Source organism: Chiloscyllium plagiosum, unplaced genomic scaffold, assembly GCF_037043375.1.
Source record: "Chiloscyllium plagiosum isolate Xiang-an unplaced genomic scaffold, Cpla_swu_hap1 HiC_scaffold_13, whole genome shotgun sequence".
NCBI lineage: Eukaryota > Metazoa > Chordata > Chondrichthyes > Orectolobiformes > Hemiscylliidae > Chiloscyllium > Chiloscyllium plagiosum.
In genome coordinates, this window is record NW_028270151.1 from 78773939 (window position 1) to 78794534 (window position 20596).

At 42.9% G+C, this 20596-nt stretch overlaps 1 protein-coding gene across 1 annotated transcript in view; it reads left to right on the forward strand.

Annotated features, from left to right (window-relative positions):
- Window positions 1-1992: 1992 nt before the first annotated feature.
- The window catches only part of LOC122555749 (serotransferrin-B-like), a 50946-nt gene continuing 32342 nt past the window's right edge, over window positions 1993-20596 (forward strand). Inside the window, exons 1-6 of the mRNA XM_043701832.2 lie at window positions 1993-2150; window positions 3695-3852; window positions 8489-8591; window positions 10340-10522; window positions 13878-14022; window positions 19201-19256. Of these exons, the coding sequence (XP_043557767.2) occupies window positions 2111-2150; window positions 3695-3852; window positions 8489-8591; window positions 10340-10522; window positions 13878-14022; window positions 19201-19256 (685 nt within the window). The 5' untranslated portion in view covers window positions 1993-2110. The remainder of the gene's footprint in view (window positions 2151-3694; window positions 3853-8488; window positions 8592-10339; window positions 10523-13877; window positions 14023-19200; window positions 19257-20596) is intronic.

A 20596-nucleotide genomic window follows, 5' to 3' on the forward strand; every position in this document is an offset into this window, starting at 1 on the left:
TTCACCACGATCATATTGAAAAGCAGAGTGGATTCGATGGACCAAGTGGCTCTCTCCAGCTCCCATCTCATATGCTTCCATGTTTATGTTGCAGTATAACTTGTAGCATACCTTTAATGTGAAGATTTGTACCTCCGTCACCATGCAGCTTTGGATCTGAGGGATGCAGCCAAGACAGCAACAATGTGCACTCCTGGACCAAGCTTAAAGTAAGTGCGATGTCCATTCATAAAAACAAGTTCTGCCAACTCAAGTCCTTTTGATCACTAATTTCCCTCAGATCAGCCTTTGATATCTTTTCCAGTGGTCATAGAGTCATGTGGTCATAGAGTCATAGAGATGTACAGCACGGAAACAGACCCTTCGGTCCAACCCATCCATGCCGACCAGATATTCCAACCCAATCTAGTCCCATCTGCCAGCACCCGGCCCATTTCCCGGTTGGAGGGAGAGGCTGAACAGGCTGGGGCTGTTTTCCCTGGAGCGTCAGAGGCTGAGGGGTGACCTTATAGAGGTTTACAAAATCATGAGGGGCATGGATAGGATAAATAGACAAAGCCTTTTTCCTGGAGTGGGGGAGTCCAGAACTAGAGTGCATAGGTTTAGGGTGAGATGAGAAAGATATAAAAGAGACCTAAGGGGCAACTTTTTCATGCCGAGGATGATACATGTATGGTGTGAGCTGCCAGAGGAACTAGTGGAGGCTGGTACAATTGCAACATTTAAGAGTCATTTGGATGGGTATATCTATAGGGTGGTGGATGTACTTTCACAACAACATATTTGTATGAGTAAGCATTTGGCTTTTTGTTGCTTTTAAAATATGTTCTCATCCAATGACATGTATAAAATGACATAATTTTATAGACGCAGCATTCTTTTGTCATAGCTGAGCGCTGTTTGTGCGTATGAAGCTTTCTTGTTCCATAGTGTTGATACTAACTCTGCTGTTTTGTTTGCCCTTTGTGTTGGCTTGTTCAAACCTAACAGCACAGCTGGTGGAATTACATCTAATTAATACAATTTGGAGTTGAAAGTCAAATTCAGTCATAGTGGCTACCAGTAATTTTCAGAAAGATCAATTTGGTTCACTGTTTGCCCTTTAAGGAAAGAAATCAGTTGTCCTTACCTGATCTGGCCTACATGTGACTCTAGACCCACAGTAATGTGATTAACATTGTCCTTTGAGGCTGTCTAGTGAGTTACTGAGTAGGTGACAAAGATATTGTTGAGGATTTTGGCCAAGTTAAAGACAATGGTAGCTAGATATAACACGTGGAAGAAGAAAGGGTCAAATCTGGAACCTCAGTTTGGAAAGTCAATGTTGCAAATAATTAGCTTCACCCTGAAATAGTGGGCAGATTAGTTGAAAATAGGAATTTTATTGCCTGGGCTTTGAAGTTTTCAATACAATTGTTGCTGTCATCTTTTACCTCCAGAAAGACAAAGTCTTAAAACTTGCAAATGGCACATACCAGTCTGACTTGTTTTGTGTACTTCAAAAATGAACCAGTACATTCATTTCCAGATATGATTTTACTTCAAAACTGTTTCTTTTCATTCCATCATGAGTAAATGCATGCTACCATGCCAAAGACACTCTCCCATAATTCCAAGACAGGTACAAATCAAAGAAGGAAACTAGGACCAAAAATATAGACTTGGAAAGGAGACAAGAAAGTTAAAAAAAATTGCAGTGTGGAAATAGTGGAAAAAAACACAAGCACAAAAGGGAGGGTGAAGTAAAAATGGAATTTCACTAAATGCTTAAATAATCCACCTTTATTTATCAACTAACCTGACCACTTCAGGAAATGATGGGAAATCCCCATCACGCCCCTCGGGAATACAACTGTTCCTTCTCTGCATTCTTTGTGGTCGAAACAAAGATTTATTTGAACGTGTCTCAGGTAGACCGAGTTTCACTAAGTGCACTTGTGAAATATGACCCAGGCAGGTTAAGGGTCACTTTTGTGGCTCATTCTGCCAGCTTTCTAATCTCTAGACTTTATAAAGGAGAGAGAGTGCACCTAAGTCTCATCACAACCTACTGCATAGCTGGTTGGTGACAGAAGTTGTTCTCGATTCCTTCAATCCACAGATTGGCACGATGATTTTATGCTACGCTGTTATACTCTTGGGAATTATTTGTGAGTATTAATGCTATTTGTTTTGCTAGCATTCATCTGAACCTAGTGCTCAAATATGTTATTCACCGCCACATGCAATTATTTATCTTAAACTCTTTAATTCTCAAAGCCTAGCACATCAATTGAACTTCCTCTGAATTCCAAGTGACTACAATTCAAGATAATTCAGTGTTTGATAATGCTTTGGGATTTTTTGAAGTTATGTAAAGAATTTTAGCAATGTACATTTCTTGGCTATGTTTTAACAGACAGCCCATGTTCTTTCATTGCCGATTCTCTCTACCAAGTTTTTGCTGATGTGTGTTATTACAATTATTTTATTTTCTATATTTATTGCAGCTCTCTTGTGCGTTGCTGTCTCGTCTTCATTTCTTCCTTCCTTGCTTCCTTCCTTCCTTCCTTTCTTTTTCTCTCTTATATATTACAACCATTGCTTTCTCTTACATAATTACTGTCTTTCACTTCCTTTAGAGTTATTCCTATTACCCACTATCTCACTATCTTTCTCTATTTCCTGTATAAACATGATATTTTCCACGTCTTTCCTGTATAACTGCTGTTCTCTCTCTCCAGGGTCAATTCGTTCTTGTCACTCTCTGCTTAAGCTTGATACACTCACTTTCCACTGTATACTTCTATTTTCTCTGTTTTAGGAACGTATGAACATAGGAATTAGGAGCAGGAATATTTAATGCAGCCCTTCAACTCTGCTCCACCATTTAACATGATCAAAGCTGATCTTATCCTAGTCTCACCTCCACTCTCTTGCCTGCTCCCCATAGCCCTTTGTCCCACTATTCCTCAGAAACATATCTATTTCTTTCTTTAATATGTGGATTGATTCCGCACTCTGGGGCAGTCAGTTCATAAGATTCACAACCCTCTGAGAGCAGTACTTTCTCCTTTTCTCAGTTTTGAAACCACCTTCTATCACTCTATATCTATGACCTCCACCTTTCTCTACTCTCACTACCTCTTATTCTTCCTGTATTATGACTGTTCTCTCTCTATTCTCCTTCATGTCCATTGGCATGATTGCTCAACGCGCTCCCCAAAACCAAAATTACCTGATCATTGCCAAATTGCAGACTGCGAGTCTTTGCTGCGATTGGATTGGTTACCGTATTTCCTACATGTTACATTGTAACGCATGCTGGGTTGTTCTGAGCTTCTGAAATGGCAAGTAACTGTTAAACTTCCTTTGTTTTAATTTTCTCTTTTTTCTCTTTTCCACCTGCATAATAGCTGTGTATAATATCTCTCTATTGTATAATCAATACCTTTAAATCACTTATATAAATGTTCTGTCAATTTCAAATATGATTACTTTGTTTTAAGCATTTTTCTTTCTCTCCTGTTAAATGCTACTTCCAGTATTCACATTTATAATCAATGTCCTGTAATAATAAGCATGGTGCTCTTTGTCCCCCATCCCCATTATGCTCTGAGCTATATACAATGGCTAGACTCTTGATCTTTCTCTCTTTCCTTTTATTTCCTGTTCTACTTCAATGTTGTAATTGTTATTAAATTTTCTTTTCCAGCCCTTTCATTTGCCGGTATGTCAAATATCACATGGTGTACAATCTCCGAAGCAGAATTATCAAAATGCAACGATTTGGGAAAGGCAATGTCGCACGAACCCTTTATCTTCCAATGTATAAAGAAAGACAGTGATGAAGCATGTCTGACTGCTATCAAGGTAGGGATTTACTCTATTTAGATGTAGTCTAATAATTTTGTTACAACGTTACCAAGCCTACAGAAGCAGATGTATGCGAATCCGTGGCAGTAGCTCCAATATTATAATTCACCAATACCCACAGGATAACTGTACACATGCTTGCAGATTCTCTGTTTAACTGAATGAGGTTCTGGTACTGGAGAAACTTGCTCAGTGAGAATGGCCTAGTGTGTACTTGACATTCTTCATCAGGTGTGGTGTTGGAATAGCACTGCAGGTCAGGCAGCATTCAAGGAGCAGGAGAGTTGATGTTTCCGGCATAAGCCCTTCATCAGGAATGTAGAGGGGGCATGGCCAAGGGGGCTGAGGTAAATGGGAGTGGGTAGCTAATGGGGGGAGGGATAATGCAGCGTTTAATAGATAAGTGGAGGGAAGGTAGCTAAGAAGGTGATAGGTGGATGAGGATGGGGGTGATGGTGTTATGTCAGAGCGGAGGGTGGAGTGGATAGGTGGGAAGGAAGATGGACAGGTAGGACAGTTCAAGAGGGCGGTGCCAAGTTGGAGGGTTGGATCTGGGATAAGGTGGGGGAGGGGAAATGAGGAAACTGGCAAAATTGACATTGATTCCATGTGTTTGGAGGGTCCCAAGGTGGAAGATGAGGTGTACTTCTTCCAGGCATTGGTTGGCTTTGCTTTGGTGGTGGAGGAGGCCCAGGACTTGCGTGTCCTTAGCGGAGTGAGAGGGGGATTTGAAGTGCTTGGCCCCAGGGCAGTGGGGTGGTTTGGTGTCCCGGAGATGTTCTTTGAAATGTTCCACAAGTTGGTGTCCTGTCTCCCAAGTGTACAGGAGACCAAATCAAGAGCAGCAGACACAGTAGATGATGTGTGTGGAGGCACAGGAAAATCTCTGTTGGGTGTGGAAGGATCCTTTGGGGCCTTGGACACATGCGAGGGGGGAGGTGTGGGCACAGGCTTTACACCTCTTGCAGGGCCAAGGGAAGTTGCCAGGAGTGGAGGGTGTGTTGGTGGGGGGCATGGACCGAATGAGGGAGTCGCGGAGGGAATGTTCTCTGCGGATTGCTGAAAGGGGTAGGGAGTGAAATATATCTCTGGTAGTGGGGTCTGACTGTAGAAATGGTGGAGGATGATGCGTTGTATCTGGAAATTGCTGGGGTGGAAGGTGAGGACCAGGGGTGATCTGTCGTTGTTGCGATTGGAGGGGTGGGATTCAAGGGGGGAGGTTGGGGAAGAGGAGGAGATGCATTGGAGAGCATTGTTGACCAACTAGGAGGGGAAATTGCTGTTCCTGATGTAGGAGGCCACCTGGGATGTCCTGGAGTGGAATTGCTCCTCCGGGGCACAGATGTGACAGAGGCGGAGGAATTGGGAATAAGGGATAGCGTTTTTACAGGAAGCAGGTTGGGAGGAGGTGTAATCCAGGTAGCTGTGGGAGTTGGTGGGTTTGAAGTAATTGCCCATGTTGAGTCGGTCTCCAGAAGTGGAGATGGAGAGGTGCAGGGAGGGGAGGGAGGTGTCCTAGATGGTCCAGATGAAGTTGAGGTCAGGTTGGAAGGTGTTTGTGAAGTTGATGAACTGTTCAACCTCCTCGTGGGAGCACAAGGTGGTGCTGTTACAGTCATCGATGTAGCGGAGAAAAAGGTGGGGAATGGTGCCGGTGTACCTGCAGAAGATGGACTGTTCCACATACCCGATGAAGAGGCAGGCATAGCTGGGGCCCATGCGGGTGCCCATGGCTACCCCCCTTGAACTGTCCATCTTCCTTCCCACCCATCCGCTCCACCCTATGCTCCGGCCTATTATCATCACTCCCAACATCACCTACCAATCGCATTCCCAGCTACCTGCCCCCTAGCTCCACCCCCACTCCCCTATTTACCTCTCAGCCCCCTTGGCTCCCCCACCCCACATTCCTGATGAGGGGCTTATGCCTGAAACATCGACTCTCCTGCTCCTCGAATGCTGCCTGACCTGCTGTGTTTTTCCAGCACCACACGTTTTGACTCTGATCTCCAGCATTTGCAGTCCCCACTGTCTCCTATTCTTCATCAGGTGTCATTTTTGGCATCCTTCGAGATCATGGCTCACTGACTTTCGTCATTGCAGCCAATACCTCGGTACTATCCCAACCTGTTTTGAGCTGCTGGCGTATTTCATATTTTATCTCTTACTTGCCGTGCTCACGTGACCAGAAATTGCAAATCTGAATGAGACAGCAGCTCTTAAAATGCTGTAATGTGTTCGAAGTGCTGGTGGGGATGGGAGGATTGTGGAGGTGCGGAGTTGATGTCAGAAACATGGATTGATATCCTTGAAAGCAGAGTGGTGGATAGTCACCACTGACTCATATTCTGAGGTGTTCATAATTAGATACCACATAGGTTATGATATAACAGTGTCTATAATGCTGATCTTGGGTGGTGCTTTCCTCTCACCATCAGCCTGCTAAACATGGTGTGCTTGGTTCTGTTGATGCCTCTTTCCCACAGCAATTGGATGCTGTCTCTACATCCACAATCATTCATTTTAATGCACCTTTTCACAATTTATTCTGCCCATCTCAAAGCTTACATTGTTGAATCACTGAATCCAAATTTGGCCTCAGTCATTGATGTGGTAATTGTGCGTTCAGTTCACTCACTTTGTTAGCAATGTAGGGATGAGCTTTTATTTATTGACTCTGCATTTCTTCTAACTGAGTAATGGGAGTGGATAGTTGCTGTCTGTCATTGTCCACCTTTCTTCTGCTTCTTTTTCATATCTGTTCTGCTATTCAATATGACCTTGGCTAACCTTGCTCCCCATATCGCTTGGTTTCCCAAGAGGTTAACAGTCTGTCTATTTTAGCTTCAAGCTGCCAGAGGAAGTGGTGGAGGCTGGTACAATTGCAACATTTAAAAGACATTTGGATCGGTATATGTATAGGAAGGGTTTGGAGGGATATGGCCCGGGTGCTGGCAGGTGGGACTAGATTGGGTTGGGATATCTGGTTGGCATGGACGGGTTGGACCAAAAGGTCTGTTTCCATGCTGTATATCTCTACAACTCTATGACTAAATGATAGCACATTCCTAACTTCCTGAGTAGAGAATTACCTTTTGAGAAATTTAATTTCTCCTTATCTCTATCCTAAAAGATCGATTGCTGATCTGAAGCTGTGTCCAATTGTTCTAGACTCAGATAATTCGGAATGGAGGTCAGAAAAACAACTTTGCACTCGGGGCACTATAGAAATTCTCAGGGAAGGGTCAGTCGATCTGAAATGTTAACACTGATTTCTCTCCACAGATACAGCCAGACCTGCTGAGCTTTTTTTTTGTTTCAATTTCTGTTTTTGTTTGTGATAGAAATTCTCTTCTCTCAAATCCACAGATGCTCAGTGAATTGCAACATTCAAGACAGGCATAGATTTTTGTTTTGGTAATGATATTCATAGAATCGTAGAATCCCTAAAGTGTGGAAACAGGCCATTTGTCCCAACAAGTCCACACTGACCCTCCGAAGAGTATCTCACCCAGACCCATTCTCCTATCCGATTACTCTACATTTCCCCTGACTAATGCACCTAACCTTCACATCCCTGAACACTATATGCAATTTAGCACTGCTAATTCACCTAACTTGCGCATCTTTGGCTGTGGGAGGAAAACAGACTACCCGGAGGAAACCCGCACAGACACAGGGAGAATGCGCAAACTCCACATAGACAGTCACCTGAGGCTGGAATTGAACCCAGGTCCCTGGTCCTATGAGGCAGCAGTGCTAACTACTGATCCACCAGGGAAAAGCCAATAGTTGCTTCCTGAAGCTGAGAGACTGATCAGTCATGATCTAACACAATGGTTCTTGAAGAGTGGTCTGCAAGCCAATGATAATTCACAAGGGTCTTCTAAATACAAGCTCCTGATGTATGATGCCATCATCAAGCGAACCGGAAATTCTTAAAATCACACAACTAGACTAGCTGCCATATCAGTGAGACAAGTCCCAACCACCTGATGAAGGAGCAGTGCTCTGAAAGCTAGTGCTTCCAAATTAATCTGTTGGACTATAACCTGGTGATGTGTGATTTTTAACTTTGTACACCCCAGTCCAACACCGGCGTCTCCGAATCAAGTCTTTGTAAGTGTGAGTAACATGAAGGCAGTTTTCTGAGCAAGGTATCTGTTATAACAAGCAACTGTGGATTTTCAATACTCAATGGGGCTGAAAACAAGGAAGGGGAATCTGATGAACCCAGATTGCAGCATGAGACTGAACCTCCATTGCTTGGAATCAGACATTGCCTCCTTGGTGTCTCAACAAAGGAGCTTCTATCTTGCCATTACTTCTGATGAGAGTCAAACTAAAGTGGATGGAGTAACGCTGCTTAGTAGTCCATTGGACCAGCCTTCCCTCCCTTTGCCCCCTTCCACAAGTGATCAACACATGCCCATTCGAGAACCACTGAACTTCAGTGGCCCTGGATGACTAATTCTGCTCCTGATACTTTTCTACATTTCTAGCTCATGCAGGATTTCTGGAGAGGCGGGAATACAATTGATGGGAACAAAGGAAGTGATGTACTCAATCACTGCATTGAGTGGAAAGAAGGCACTTTTTTTATATTAACGCTGTGCACATTTCTCATTCTCAGAATAGAGAAGCAGATGCTATAACTGTGGATGGTGGAGATATCTACAAGGGAGGCCTAGTGCCCGAACCACGCCTGAAACCAATTGCAGCCGAGAATACCACTGGTAATCGCTTATGAAATGCTGACAGCAAATGATTGTGATGCCTGCATTTTATGTATAATACTAATTATAAAATGACTAACCCCCTGAATCTGCTGAGATACATCTGTTGAGGACTGAGATGAGGAGAAATATCTTCATTAAGAGATTATTAAGTCTATAGAACTCTCTGCCACAGAAAGTGGTTGAGGCCAAAACATTGAATGTTTTCAAGAAAGAATTGGGTACAATCTTTAGGGCTAAAGGGATCAAAAGGTATGGGGAAAAAGAGAGGACACAGGTATGGAGTTGAATGATCAGCCATGATCATAGTGAAGCAGACTTGAAGGGCCAAATGGCCTACTCTTGCCTATAATTTCTACATTCATGTCTTCCAATGGCACCCACAGTTCTTCTACTACCCAGATCTGTCTTCTATTGCCAAAGTAGAACCCAACACACCATCACTGTCTGATCACACGAGGCACTGTGAATTGTGAGACCAATGTTTTGTCTGTGATTAAGAAAGGTTAGACTTGGCGGCATCTGATGTGACCATCAATCAGGCGTGACAGTTGCAACTCACAGATATGTAAAATCGCCAAATGGGAATGCTGATTTCAGCAATCTCGAATTGTGAACTCCTGCTCTTACCGCCTGCTTCCCTTTTTATTGAGAATTATTGCTGCGTCTTTTATCTTAGTTGGATCTCTGTAAAACCCTAACTGTTGCTGTGTATCATTTCCTTGTCCCAAGAATGGCAATTGGTGCATTGCTCCAACATAGACCTTCTCAATTTGAAGTCAGCTGAGGGATTTCTGCATGTGGTCATTTTTAGGGTTACAATAATGCATTGTAAAGAAGAGTATTTCAATTAGACTTTGAGACTGTGTTCTAACCATTGAGGAGTAGATAATGGGTAACTGAGTCCCATTTCTTATATAAAATGAAGATGTCTGTGCCAATCTTTATAATAAAGGCAGCTAGCCTGGTAATAAAAGAGTTGCAGATACATAAATATTTTCTAACTTGACCACAACCTGGATATATGATGCATGTGAACGTAGAAAAATGACAAGTCAAGGCCAGTTTTTCCATCATACTTCACCCACACTCATGGTGGTTGGAGTATTATAATGCAAAAAATCCCATCTTTCAGCCACTATGTAATCCCTTGGGAGGAAGAAAGATCCCACAGCTAACGAAGGAAAACAAAATCTGGGCAATTTCTGTCTGTAATTCCAGCTAAGCAGCAATCGTAATAGCCTTTGACAGATTGACAGATTTTGGTTCGATGTGGAGGTGTTGGCGTTGTACTGAGGTGGACATAGTTAAAAGTCACACGACACCAGGTTATAGTCCAACAGGTGTATTTGAAAATACAAGTTTTTGTACAGCAATCTAGGTTTGTTCAATATATCGTTTCAGTTGCATGACACTATGATCTTTTGCTATAAGTTCGGTGTCTTATGATCCTGCTCCACAGCTACCTGATGAAGGAGCACCGTTCCGAAAGTTTGTACCTCCACATAACCCTGTTGGACTGTAACTTGGTATGGTGTGATTTTTAACTTCATTTTTTCTCAATCCTCTGTTCATCATTTTTTAAGGCACCAAGCGATATTATCACTTCAAATTTATTTCCGGAGCTATCTTCAAAGTTTTTGAGTGCCTTATTCTCTCAGTTCTACTATACATTTATAATAAAAATCAATGCAGTACAGGCATGGGCAGTGATTCCAATATGATTGACAGTGCATTGTATATTACAGAGGGCTCCTGTTATTATGCTGTAGCAGTAGTAAAGCAAAGGAGTGACTTTGGCTTCCATGGTCTACTGGGCAAAAGATCCTGTCACACTGGCATTGGTAAATCTGCTGGCTGGGTCATCCCGATAGGAACCATTCTTAGATACAACTTGACATCTTGGAACAGAACGTCTCCAATTGAGGAAGGTAAAATGTTGTCTTTCATTGTTAAAATCTTTGCAAATTTAATAACGTTTGAGTTATTTTGTCTGATTTCATTTGTGGAGAATTGAGCTTAGTTGTTGGGAGACAGATTTCACATAACTTTGATCCACGTTAATGTGTTACCTCCTGGTAAAAGGTATGGTGAGTTATGATGAATGAAATAGAATCTCAAAATGAGATAGAAAAAAATAATTGGGAGTAATGGTACATCTGTCAATATGTAGCTCACATGGGGGAATAATTATAAAGTTAATCTAGTTCTGTGACATGGAAATAGTTCAACATTTTCAAAAATTCTTTCTATACTGGGTCTGTCATTAGATTCTCCCTCAGTGAAGATTACTGGTCTAACATAAATATTTCAATCCAGAAAAAAAACTTTCTTTTGTTATTTCTCCATCTCTTTTATTCTCTCTATCCCTTTGATTTTGCTTTCTTTCCTTTGTTTCTCATTTATTTACTTCCTTTTCCTTTCTCTTTACCTTTCTTATTCCTTCTATTTTGCCTCCCTCACCTTCCATCCCTTTTGTCTCATACTTTTCTATACCCATCTTCCATTTCTGCCACTAGATTAGATTATCTACAGTGTAGAAACAGGCCATTCAGTCCAACAAGTTCACACCGACCCTCTGAAGAGTAACCCACCCAGACCCATTTCCCTCTGATTAACGCACCAAACACTGTGGACAATTTAGCAAGGCCAATTCACCTGACCGGCACATCTTTGGATCATGGGAGGAAACCCACGCAGTCACAGGGAGAATGTGCAAACTCCACACAGACAGTTGCTCAAAGCTAGAATCGAACCTGGGTCCCTGGCACTGTGAGGCAGCAGTGCTAACCACTGAGCCACTGTGCCACCCCATTCTTTCTGCTTCTCGCTCCAATCTTATTCTTTTCTTTTTGTCTTCTATATCCTTTCTTTGTTTTACTTTTAATCTCACTCTCCTGTCCATCAGCTTTTGTTCTTTCTTTAATCATCCTTTCTTTCCCCTTCTTTCCTGCTCTCTTTCTTTCCTCTGTATTTCATGGGAATCATTGGCAAGTCCAACATTTATTGCCCTTGAGAGGGTGATGCTGAGCTGCCTTCTTAAGCTGATGTAGTTCATGTGGTATGCATGTGCCATTTTGACCTAGTAACACCAAAGGAATCAAGTCAGGATGGGGAGTGACTTGGAGAGGAATCTCCAGCTGATGATGCCCCCATGTGTCTAGTTCCCTTCTCCATTTCATAGAATCCCTACAATGCGGAAGCAGGCTATATCAACCCTCCAAAGATTATCCCACCCAGACCCACGCCATCCTACCCAAACCCTGTAACTTTGCATTTCCCATGCCTAATCCACCCAGCCTGCACATCTCTGGAGACTATGGGCAATTTAGCGTGGCCAACCCACCTAACCCGCACATCTTAAGACTGTGGGAGGAACCCAGGCTGAAACCCACACAGACACGGGGTGAATGTGCAAATTCCATACAGACAGCTACCCAAGGGCAGAATTGAACCCAGGCCCCTGGCAGGAAACAGTGCTAACCACTGATCCACTATGTCATTTAGATGGCACAATTTGTGGTTTGTGAGGTGCTGTTGAAAAAGCCTTGGTGAAGTGCAGCCATGTACCTTAGAGATGTTTGTCTCCCTCTGTCCATGCTTTTTTAAAAATCTTTTTCTGTGTTTCTTTGTCTCTTCCTCTTCCTACTTCTCTCTAATCTCAGCTTTAACTGGTTGATACAAACTAACTTTTTTTTTTGTCATTCAATCATTACTTGCTTTTGTCTCTCTCCAGATCTTTGCTTTGCTTTCTTCTACCTTGCCTCTATTTTTTCCTGTCTTTTGTTCCATTTTATTCCCTCCTTTTCTTTCCTGCTTCTCTATTTCTAATAGAGTCATAGAGTCAAAGATATGTATAGCAGGGAAACAGACCTTTTGGGCCAACTCATCCATGCTGACCAGATATCCCAAATTAAATTAGCTCCATTTGCCAGCATGTGGCCCATATCCCTTTAAACCTTCCCTATTTATGTACCCATCCAGACGCCTTTTAAATGCTGTAATTGTACTAGCCCCCACCACCTCCTCTGGCAGCTCATTCCATACATCCATCACTCTCTGCATGAAAATAGGTGCTCCTTAGGTCCCTTTTAAATGTTTTCTCTCTCACCTTAAACCTATGCCGTCTAATTTTGGACTCTGCTACCCTGAGAAAAAGACTTTGGCTATTTACTCTATCCATGCTCCTCATGATTTTATAAACCTCTATAAGGTCACGACTCAGTCTCTGACGGTCCAGGGAGAATAGACCCAGCCTATTCAGCTTCTCCCTGTAGCTCATACCCTCTAACCCTGGCAACATCATTGCAAATATTTTCTGTACTTCTTCAAGTTTTACAATGTCTTTCCTATAGCAAGGAGACCAGAATTGAACACACTTATCCTAAAGTGGCCTAACCAGTGTTCTGTACAGCCATCCAACTCCTATACTCAATGCACTGACCAATAAAGGAAAGCATACCAAACACCTCCTTCATTTATCTGTCTACCTGTGACTCTACTTGCAGGGAATTATTAACCTGCACTCCAAGGTCTCTTTGTAAGTCACCACTCCCCAAGACCTTACCATTAAGTGTATAAGTCCTGCCTTGATTTACCTTACCAAAATGCAGCACCTCACATTTATCTAAATGAAACTTCATTTGCCACTCCTTGGCCCGTTGGCCCATCTGATCAAGATCATGCTGTACTCTGACATTAGCTTCTTTGCTTTTGAGCTGATTTTTTTCTTTGAAGAGATGGCTGAATGGCAGCAAAAGGATGAGTGAACAAGCTGTGATGGGACCAGATGAGGTTGTGGAACATGGGATAAGAAGTAAACTGGATCTTCAGGCTAACAGTGGGAGGGATTATACCACAGCTGTCACTGGAGCAATGGACATTTGGAACAATAAACTGGGGTTTACACACCAGAAAGCAAAAGTGAGGACTGCAGATGCTGGAAACCAGAGTTTAGATTAGAGTGGTGCTGGAAAAGGACAACAGGTCAGGCAGCATCAGAGTAGCAGGAAAATCGATGTTTTGGGCAAAAGCCCTTCATCAGGAATCCTGATGAAGGGCTTTTGCCCGAAAAGTCAATTTTCCTGCTCCTTGGATGCTTCCTGACCTGCTGTGCTTTTCCAGCACCACTCTGATCTAAACTCTTTACACACCAGAAACCTATCTTAATTAAGACCTTTTGGTTTACTATAATGAAGTATTTGTCTTTCAATTCCTGTGTAAGTGTTTGCTCAGCCATGCATGGCAATCTTTTCACTTATATGTTTGTTCACATTTTGCTTCCAGTTGTACGAAAGTTCTTCTCCTCCAGCTGTGTCCCAGGTGCCAGTCCAGATTTCCCTGAGCTGTGTGCACTGTGCAACGGAACAGGGGAGAACCATTGCAAGAGATCACATGTTGAACCCTACTACGATTACTCTGGAGCATTTCAGTAGGTATTCCTCATATCGGAAGACAGGGTTTATCGGAACTGTCTCCAGAGTAGCAAATTTGATTTATCTGATTATTAGGTGCACTTAGTCAAATTAAATTCAAATTTGTTCCTCTTTAATTGTTTGGTATTGAAGACCTCTGAGCAATGAATATCATGGAATCACAATATCATGATCACGAGAGGACTGAAATAAAAACAAAGAATACTCAAATACTCCTCAGGTCAGGCAGCATCTGTGGAGCAGGAAGTGTATGAACATGCAAACTAAAGTCAGGAATAGCCTTCTCTTCATTCAATATAGTAATGGGTGCTCTGGTTGTGAACTGAAGTCCACTTACTTGCCGACACCCAACATTCTTTAACTCCCTCATTTGTCAAGAATCTGTATATATCTGCCTGAGAAATATTCAATGAGCCTGCCTCCAACATTCCTTTATGAAGAGTCTTCAGTCTCAAATGGGAGATCCCTTTTTAAACTGTCTCCCATTCTCTCGAGGTAAAGGAACCATAATTTGAGCACCCACCCTGTCAAGACCACTCAGATCACATATGTTTCAGTAAAATCGCCTTTCACTCTTCTGAATTCCTTTCAACTAATCTCTCCAGACATTCTCCATAAGTTAACCCCCTCATCCCGGGAATTGATAATGTGAACCTTCTCTGCACTGCAGCAAAGCAATTATGTTCTTTCTTTAAAAGGGCAAACTGTACATAGTACTCCAGATGTGGTCTCACAACATGGTACACAATGACAGCAAGACATTCCTTCCAATTAAATTCTTTTATCCCTGCAACAAATGACAACATTCTATTTACATTCTTAATCACCTGCTTGCCAACATGTTAACTTTTCATGATTCATGTTCCAGGACACCCAGATCCCTCTGTACCTCAGTTCTGTAATCTCTTTCCATTTAAATAATCCAGTTATACAGCACAGAATCAGACTCTTCGGTCCAACCAGTCTATGGTGAAAATAATCCCAAGATAAACCAGTCCCACCTTTCTGCTCCTGGCCCATATCCCTCCAAACCTTTCCCATTCATGTACTTATCCAAATGTCTTTAAACCGTTCTAATTGTGGCTGCTTTCTTATTCTTCGTGCCAAGTTCATTTTTTACCCATGTTATGCACCATTTGCTAAATTTTTGCTCATTCACTTTACTAATCTACATCCCTTTGTAACCTCTTTCAGTTTTCTTCATAACTTACTTCATTACCTACTTTTGTGTCATCAACATATCTATCCGCCATCCATTCAGTCCCTCTTCCCACTCACTGATGTAAATTGTAAATAGTTGAGGCCTTGGGATTGAGCTCTGTGGCATTCTACTTGTTATATCTTGCTAGTCATAAATGATCCATTTATGCCAAGATTCTGTATCCTATAAACGCAATGTAACAGATCTGTTACAACCTAATATGTTATGCTGTACACCAGAGCTCTTATTTTGTGTTCAATGTGGCATCTTGTCAAGACCTTTTGGAAATCTAAGTCCACTACAACAACAGACTTCTCTTTATCTATATTGCTTGTAGCTTGACCAAGTCAAGTTTCTTTTTCTTTTTCATTGGTTTCTGCACTATCTGCTTCAGGCCCAGTCTGACAGGTATGACCTGACAGCCTGATCATTAGTGCTGCTACTAAGCTTTATAAACAGCTCTTTATAAAGCTGTTTATCGGTACCTGGGACTACGATGTTGTGGCCATCACGGAAACGTGGATAGAAGAGGGACAGGAATGGTTGTTGGGAGGTTCCTGGTTACAGATGTTTCAGTAAGATTAGGGAGGGTGGTAAAAAAGGAGGGGAGGTGGCGTTGCTAATTAGGAATGGTATAACGGCTGCAGAAAGGCAGTTCGAGGGGGATCTGCCTTTGGAGGTAGTATGGGCTGAAGTCAGAAATAGGAAAGGTGCAGTCACCTTGTTGGGTGTTTACTATAGGCCCCCCAATAGCAGCAGAGATGTGGAGAAACAGATTGGGAGACAGATTTTGGAAAGGTGCAGAAGCCACAGGGTAGTAGTCATGGGTGATTTCAACTTCCCAAATATTGATTGGAAGCTCTTTAGATCAAGTAGATTGGATGGGGCGGTGTTTGCGCAGTGTGTCCAGGAAGCTTTTCTAACTCAGTATGTAGATTGTCCGACCAGAGGGGAGGCCATTTTGGATTTGGTACTCGGTAATGAACCGGGACAAGTGATGGGCTTGTTAGTGGGTGAACATTTTGGTGATGGTGACCACAATTCTGTGACTTTCACCTTGGTTATGGAGAGAGATAGGTGCATGCAACAGGGTAGGTTTTACAATTGGGGGAAGGGTAATTACGATGCTGTAAGACTGGATCTGAGGAGCATAAGTTGGGAGCATAGGCTGTCGGGGAAGGATGTCGTGGAAATGTGGAACTTTTTCAAGGAACAGATACGACGTGTCCTTGATATGTATGTACCTGTCAGGCAGGAAAGAAATGGTCATGTGAGGGAACCTTGGTTGACAAGGGAGGTTGAATGTCTTGTAAAGAGGAAGAAGGAGGCTTACATAAGGTTGAGGAAACAGGGTTCAGACAGAGCAGTGGAGGGATACAGGATAGCCAGAAGGGACCTGAAGAAAGGGATTAGGAGAGCCAAGAGAGGACATGAAAAATCTTTGGCGGATAGGATCAAGGATAACCCCAAGGCCTTTTATGCGTATGTGAGAAACATGAGAATGACGAGAATGAGGATAGGTCCGATCAAGGACAGTAGTGGGAGACTGTGTATTGAGTCGGAAGAGATAGGAGAGGTCTTGAATGAGTACTTTTCTTCAGTATTTACGAACGAGAGGGACCGTATTGTTGAAGAGGAGAGTGTGAAACGGACTGGTAAGCTAGAGGAGATACTTGTTAGGAAGCAAGATGTGTTGGACATTTTGAACAACTTGAGGATAGACAAGGCCCCCGGGCCTGACGGGATATATCCTAGGATTATGTGGGAAGCAAGAGAGGAAATTGCAGTACCGTTGGCAATGATCTTTTTGTCTTCACTGTCAACGGGGGTGGTACCAGGGGACTGGAGAGTGGCGAATGTTGTGCCCCTGTTCAAAAAAGGGAATAGGGATAACCCCAGGAATTACAGGCCAGTTAGTCTTACTTCGGTGGTAGGCAAAGTAATGGAAAGGGTACTGAGGGATAGGATTTATGAGTATTTGGAAAGACACTGCTTGATTAGGGACAGCCAGCACGGATTTGTGAAGGGTAGGTCTTGCCTTACAAGTCTTATTGAATTCTTTGAGGACGTGACCAAGCATGTGGATGAGGGTAGAGCAGTGGATGTAGTATACATGGATTTTAGTAAGGCATTTGATAAGGTTCCCCATGGTAGGCTTATGCGGAGAGTCAGGAGGCATGGGATAGAGGGAAATTTGACCAATTGGATAGAAAACTGGCTAACCGGTCAAAGTCAGAGAGTGGTGGTAGATGGTAAATATTCAGCCTGGAGCCCAGTTACAAGTGGAGTTCCGCAGGGATCAGTTCTGGGTCCTCTGCTGTTTGTAATTTTTATTAATGATTTGGATGAGGGAGTCGAAGGGTGGGTCAGTAAATTTGCAGATGATACGAAGATTGGTGGAGTTGTGGATAGTGAGGAGGGCTGTTGTCGGCTGCAAAGAGACTTAGATATGATGCAGAGCTGGGCTGAGGAGTGGCAGATGGAGTTCAACCCTGCCAAGTGTGAGGTTGTCCATTTTGGAAAGACAAATAAGAATGCGGAATACAGGGTTAACGGTAGGGTTCTTAGTGAGGTGGAGGAACAGAGGGATCTTGGGGTCTATGTTCATAGATCTTTGAAAGTTGCCACTCAGGTGGATAGAGCTTGTAAGAAGGCCTATGGTGTATTAGCATTCATTAGCAGAGGGATTGAATTCAAGAGTCATGAAGTGATGTTGCAATTGTACAGGACTTTGGTAAGGCCACATTTGGAGTACTGTGTGCAGTTCTGGTCGCCTCACTTTAGGAAAGATGTGGAAGCTTTGGAGAGGGTGCAGAGAAGATTTACCAGGATGTTGCCTGGAATGGAGAATAGGTCGTACGAGGATAGGTTGAGAGTGCTAGGCCTTTTCTCGTTGGAATGGCGAAGGATGAGGGGTGACTTGATAGAGGTTTATAAGATGATCAGAGGAATAGATAGAGTAGACAGTCAGAAACTTTTTCCCTGGGTACAACAGAGTGTTACAAGGGGACATAAATTTAAGGTGAAGGGTGGAAGGTATAGGGGAGATGTCAGGGGTGGGTACTTTACCCAGAGAGTAGTGGGGGATAGAATGCGCTGCCTGTGGGAGTGGTAGAGTCGGAATCTTTGGTGACCGTTAAGCGGCAATTGGATAGGTACATGGATGGGTGCTTAAGCTAGGACAAATGTTCGGCACAACATCGTGGGCCGAAGGGCCTGTTCTGTGCTGTATTGTTCTATGTTCTATGTTCTATATCCCAAAACCCTAACTGTGATTTTCCATTTTTTTCAATCTTTGCTTCCTGGTGTATTCCTGTAACCCCCCCTTCCTTTATTTGCAATTCTGTTGTATAGATATTATTCTGGAACTCCCTACCTAAGACCATTTACTGTTTTACTGCTTTAAGTTAAAAGATATTTCTTTAAGGAAGATTTTGGCCACCCCGTAACCAACCAAACTCCACCACTGACCCGTGACCCCACTTCATTCTCTCTCTTTTCAGATTAGATTAGATTAGATTTTCTACAGTGTGGAAGAAGACCCTTCGGCCCAACTAGTCCACACCGACCCTCTGAAGAGTAACCCACCCAGACCCATTCCCCTTATTTACCCCTGACTAATGCACTAACGCTATGGGCGATTTAGCATGACCTGATGGCATTTTTCAACAAGTTACTACTTAAATGCAAGTTGTCATACCCAACCATGGATTACATGTTGAAAGTTTGAAGGAGGCTTCCTTTCTGTATTGTACCTCACCTGGCTGCTGGTGTGAGGGGAGCCGAAATGGGACTTTGTCATTTTATTTTTAAAAAAAGTATTCATTCAGGAGATGTGGGCCAGCATTTAACACCCATCCATAATTGCTGGAAGCCGGTGAGCTGCCTTTGTGAAATGCAGCTGTCCACTTGATAAATAAGTTTGTAAACTGCTCTTAATGATTTACTGGTCTGTATGGTTGCATCCTTCTAGATGTTTGAAAGACGATGCTGGTGATGTGGCCTTTGTAAAACATAGCACAGTGCCAGGTAGGTGGATCTGAACAAACCACTTGAGTCCTTCTCTTAGACAAAGACTGTTTTACAGCTGGTGAGCAAAGAGAAACCTCAGCATGGGGTTGGAAGGGGAGGCAAATGGGGGAGGTATGCAGGAAGCCTTGACCACAGTCATGTGGAGTCTGGAGGTCAAAAGGGATGCCATCTTAAGTATGTTGACTTTGCCTTTATCTCACAAGGATACACTGATCTGCATCAAAGTGTTCTCTAGGTCAGTCATCGCAGTGATGATGGCGAAAGGGATCATGAATGTAGGGAACCCCATCCAAAGCTGCTTCAGTTCTTGCCCACTGCATTTGCCAGAATCCCATGTGCCACCTTGTCTCCTGAGGGCTGCATCTACAGTTGCTGGTGGAACAGTTTTCAATGGGGTCCTAACTAGCAAGAGGTATGAGCACTCTGCCTCCATGTCTGCTGATACCATGGGAGTTATACAATGGAGGGGGAGAAGTTAAAATTTTCGCAATTGCACAAATGAGTGAGTAATAAAAAATGTGATAAAAGACTGTTTGATTAAATTTCATCAAGGCTATACTTTGGAATCACTTTCCTATCTTGCCCATTTCATTGCTCTTTAACTTCTTTGGTGTTGAACAGGAAAATATCAAATAGTGAGGACCAATGAATGATGGGGACAGGAGTGATCTTTAGGATTGTTTTGTATCAAAATTAGTGGCAGAAGGAATGAGAAGACCCACCAATATATGTTCTTCTGATTTAAATCATCTCTCCAACTTAATGGAGTCCTGAATGCTGAGTAGCATATCAGCTGGTGCATATTACTACCTGCCCCTGATGTTAGGTGTGGCTGTACACAGGTTTGCATCTGTGATTGGTCTCAGTGATTTGTGACAATGAAATTGTGTTGTGACTGTGTCAGTTTGTTGTCTCTGTGACTGTAACAGTTTGTTGTCTCTGTGATTGTGTCAGTGTGTTGTCTCTATGACTAACAGTTTGTCTCTGTGACTGTAACAGTTTGTTGTCTCTGTGACTGTAACAGTGTGTTGTCTCTGTGACTGTAACAGTTTGTTGTCTCTGTGACTGCGTCCGTGTGTTGTCTCTGTGACTGTGTCAGTGTGTTGTCTCTGTGACTAACAGTTTGTCTCTGTGACTGTAACAGTTTGTTGTCTCTGTGACTGTGTCAGTGTGTTGTCTCTGTGACTAACAGTTTGTCTCTGTGACTGTAACAGTTTGTTGTCTCTGTGACAGGAACAGTTTGTTGTCTATGTGACTGTGTCAGTGTGTTGTCTCTGTGGCTGTAACAGTGTGTTGTCTCTGTGACTGTATCAGTTTGTTGTCTCTGTGACCATAAC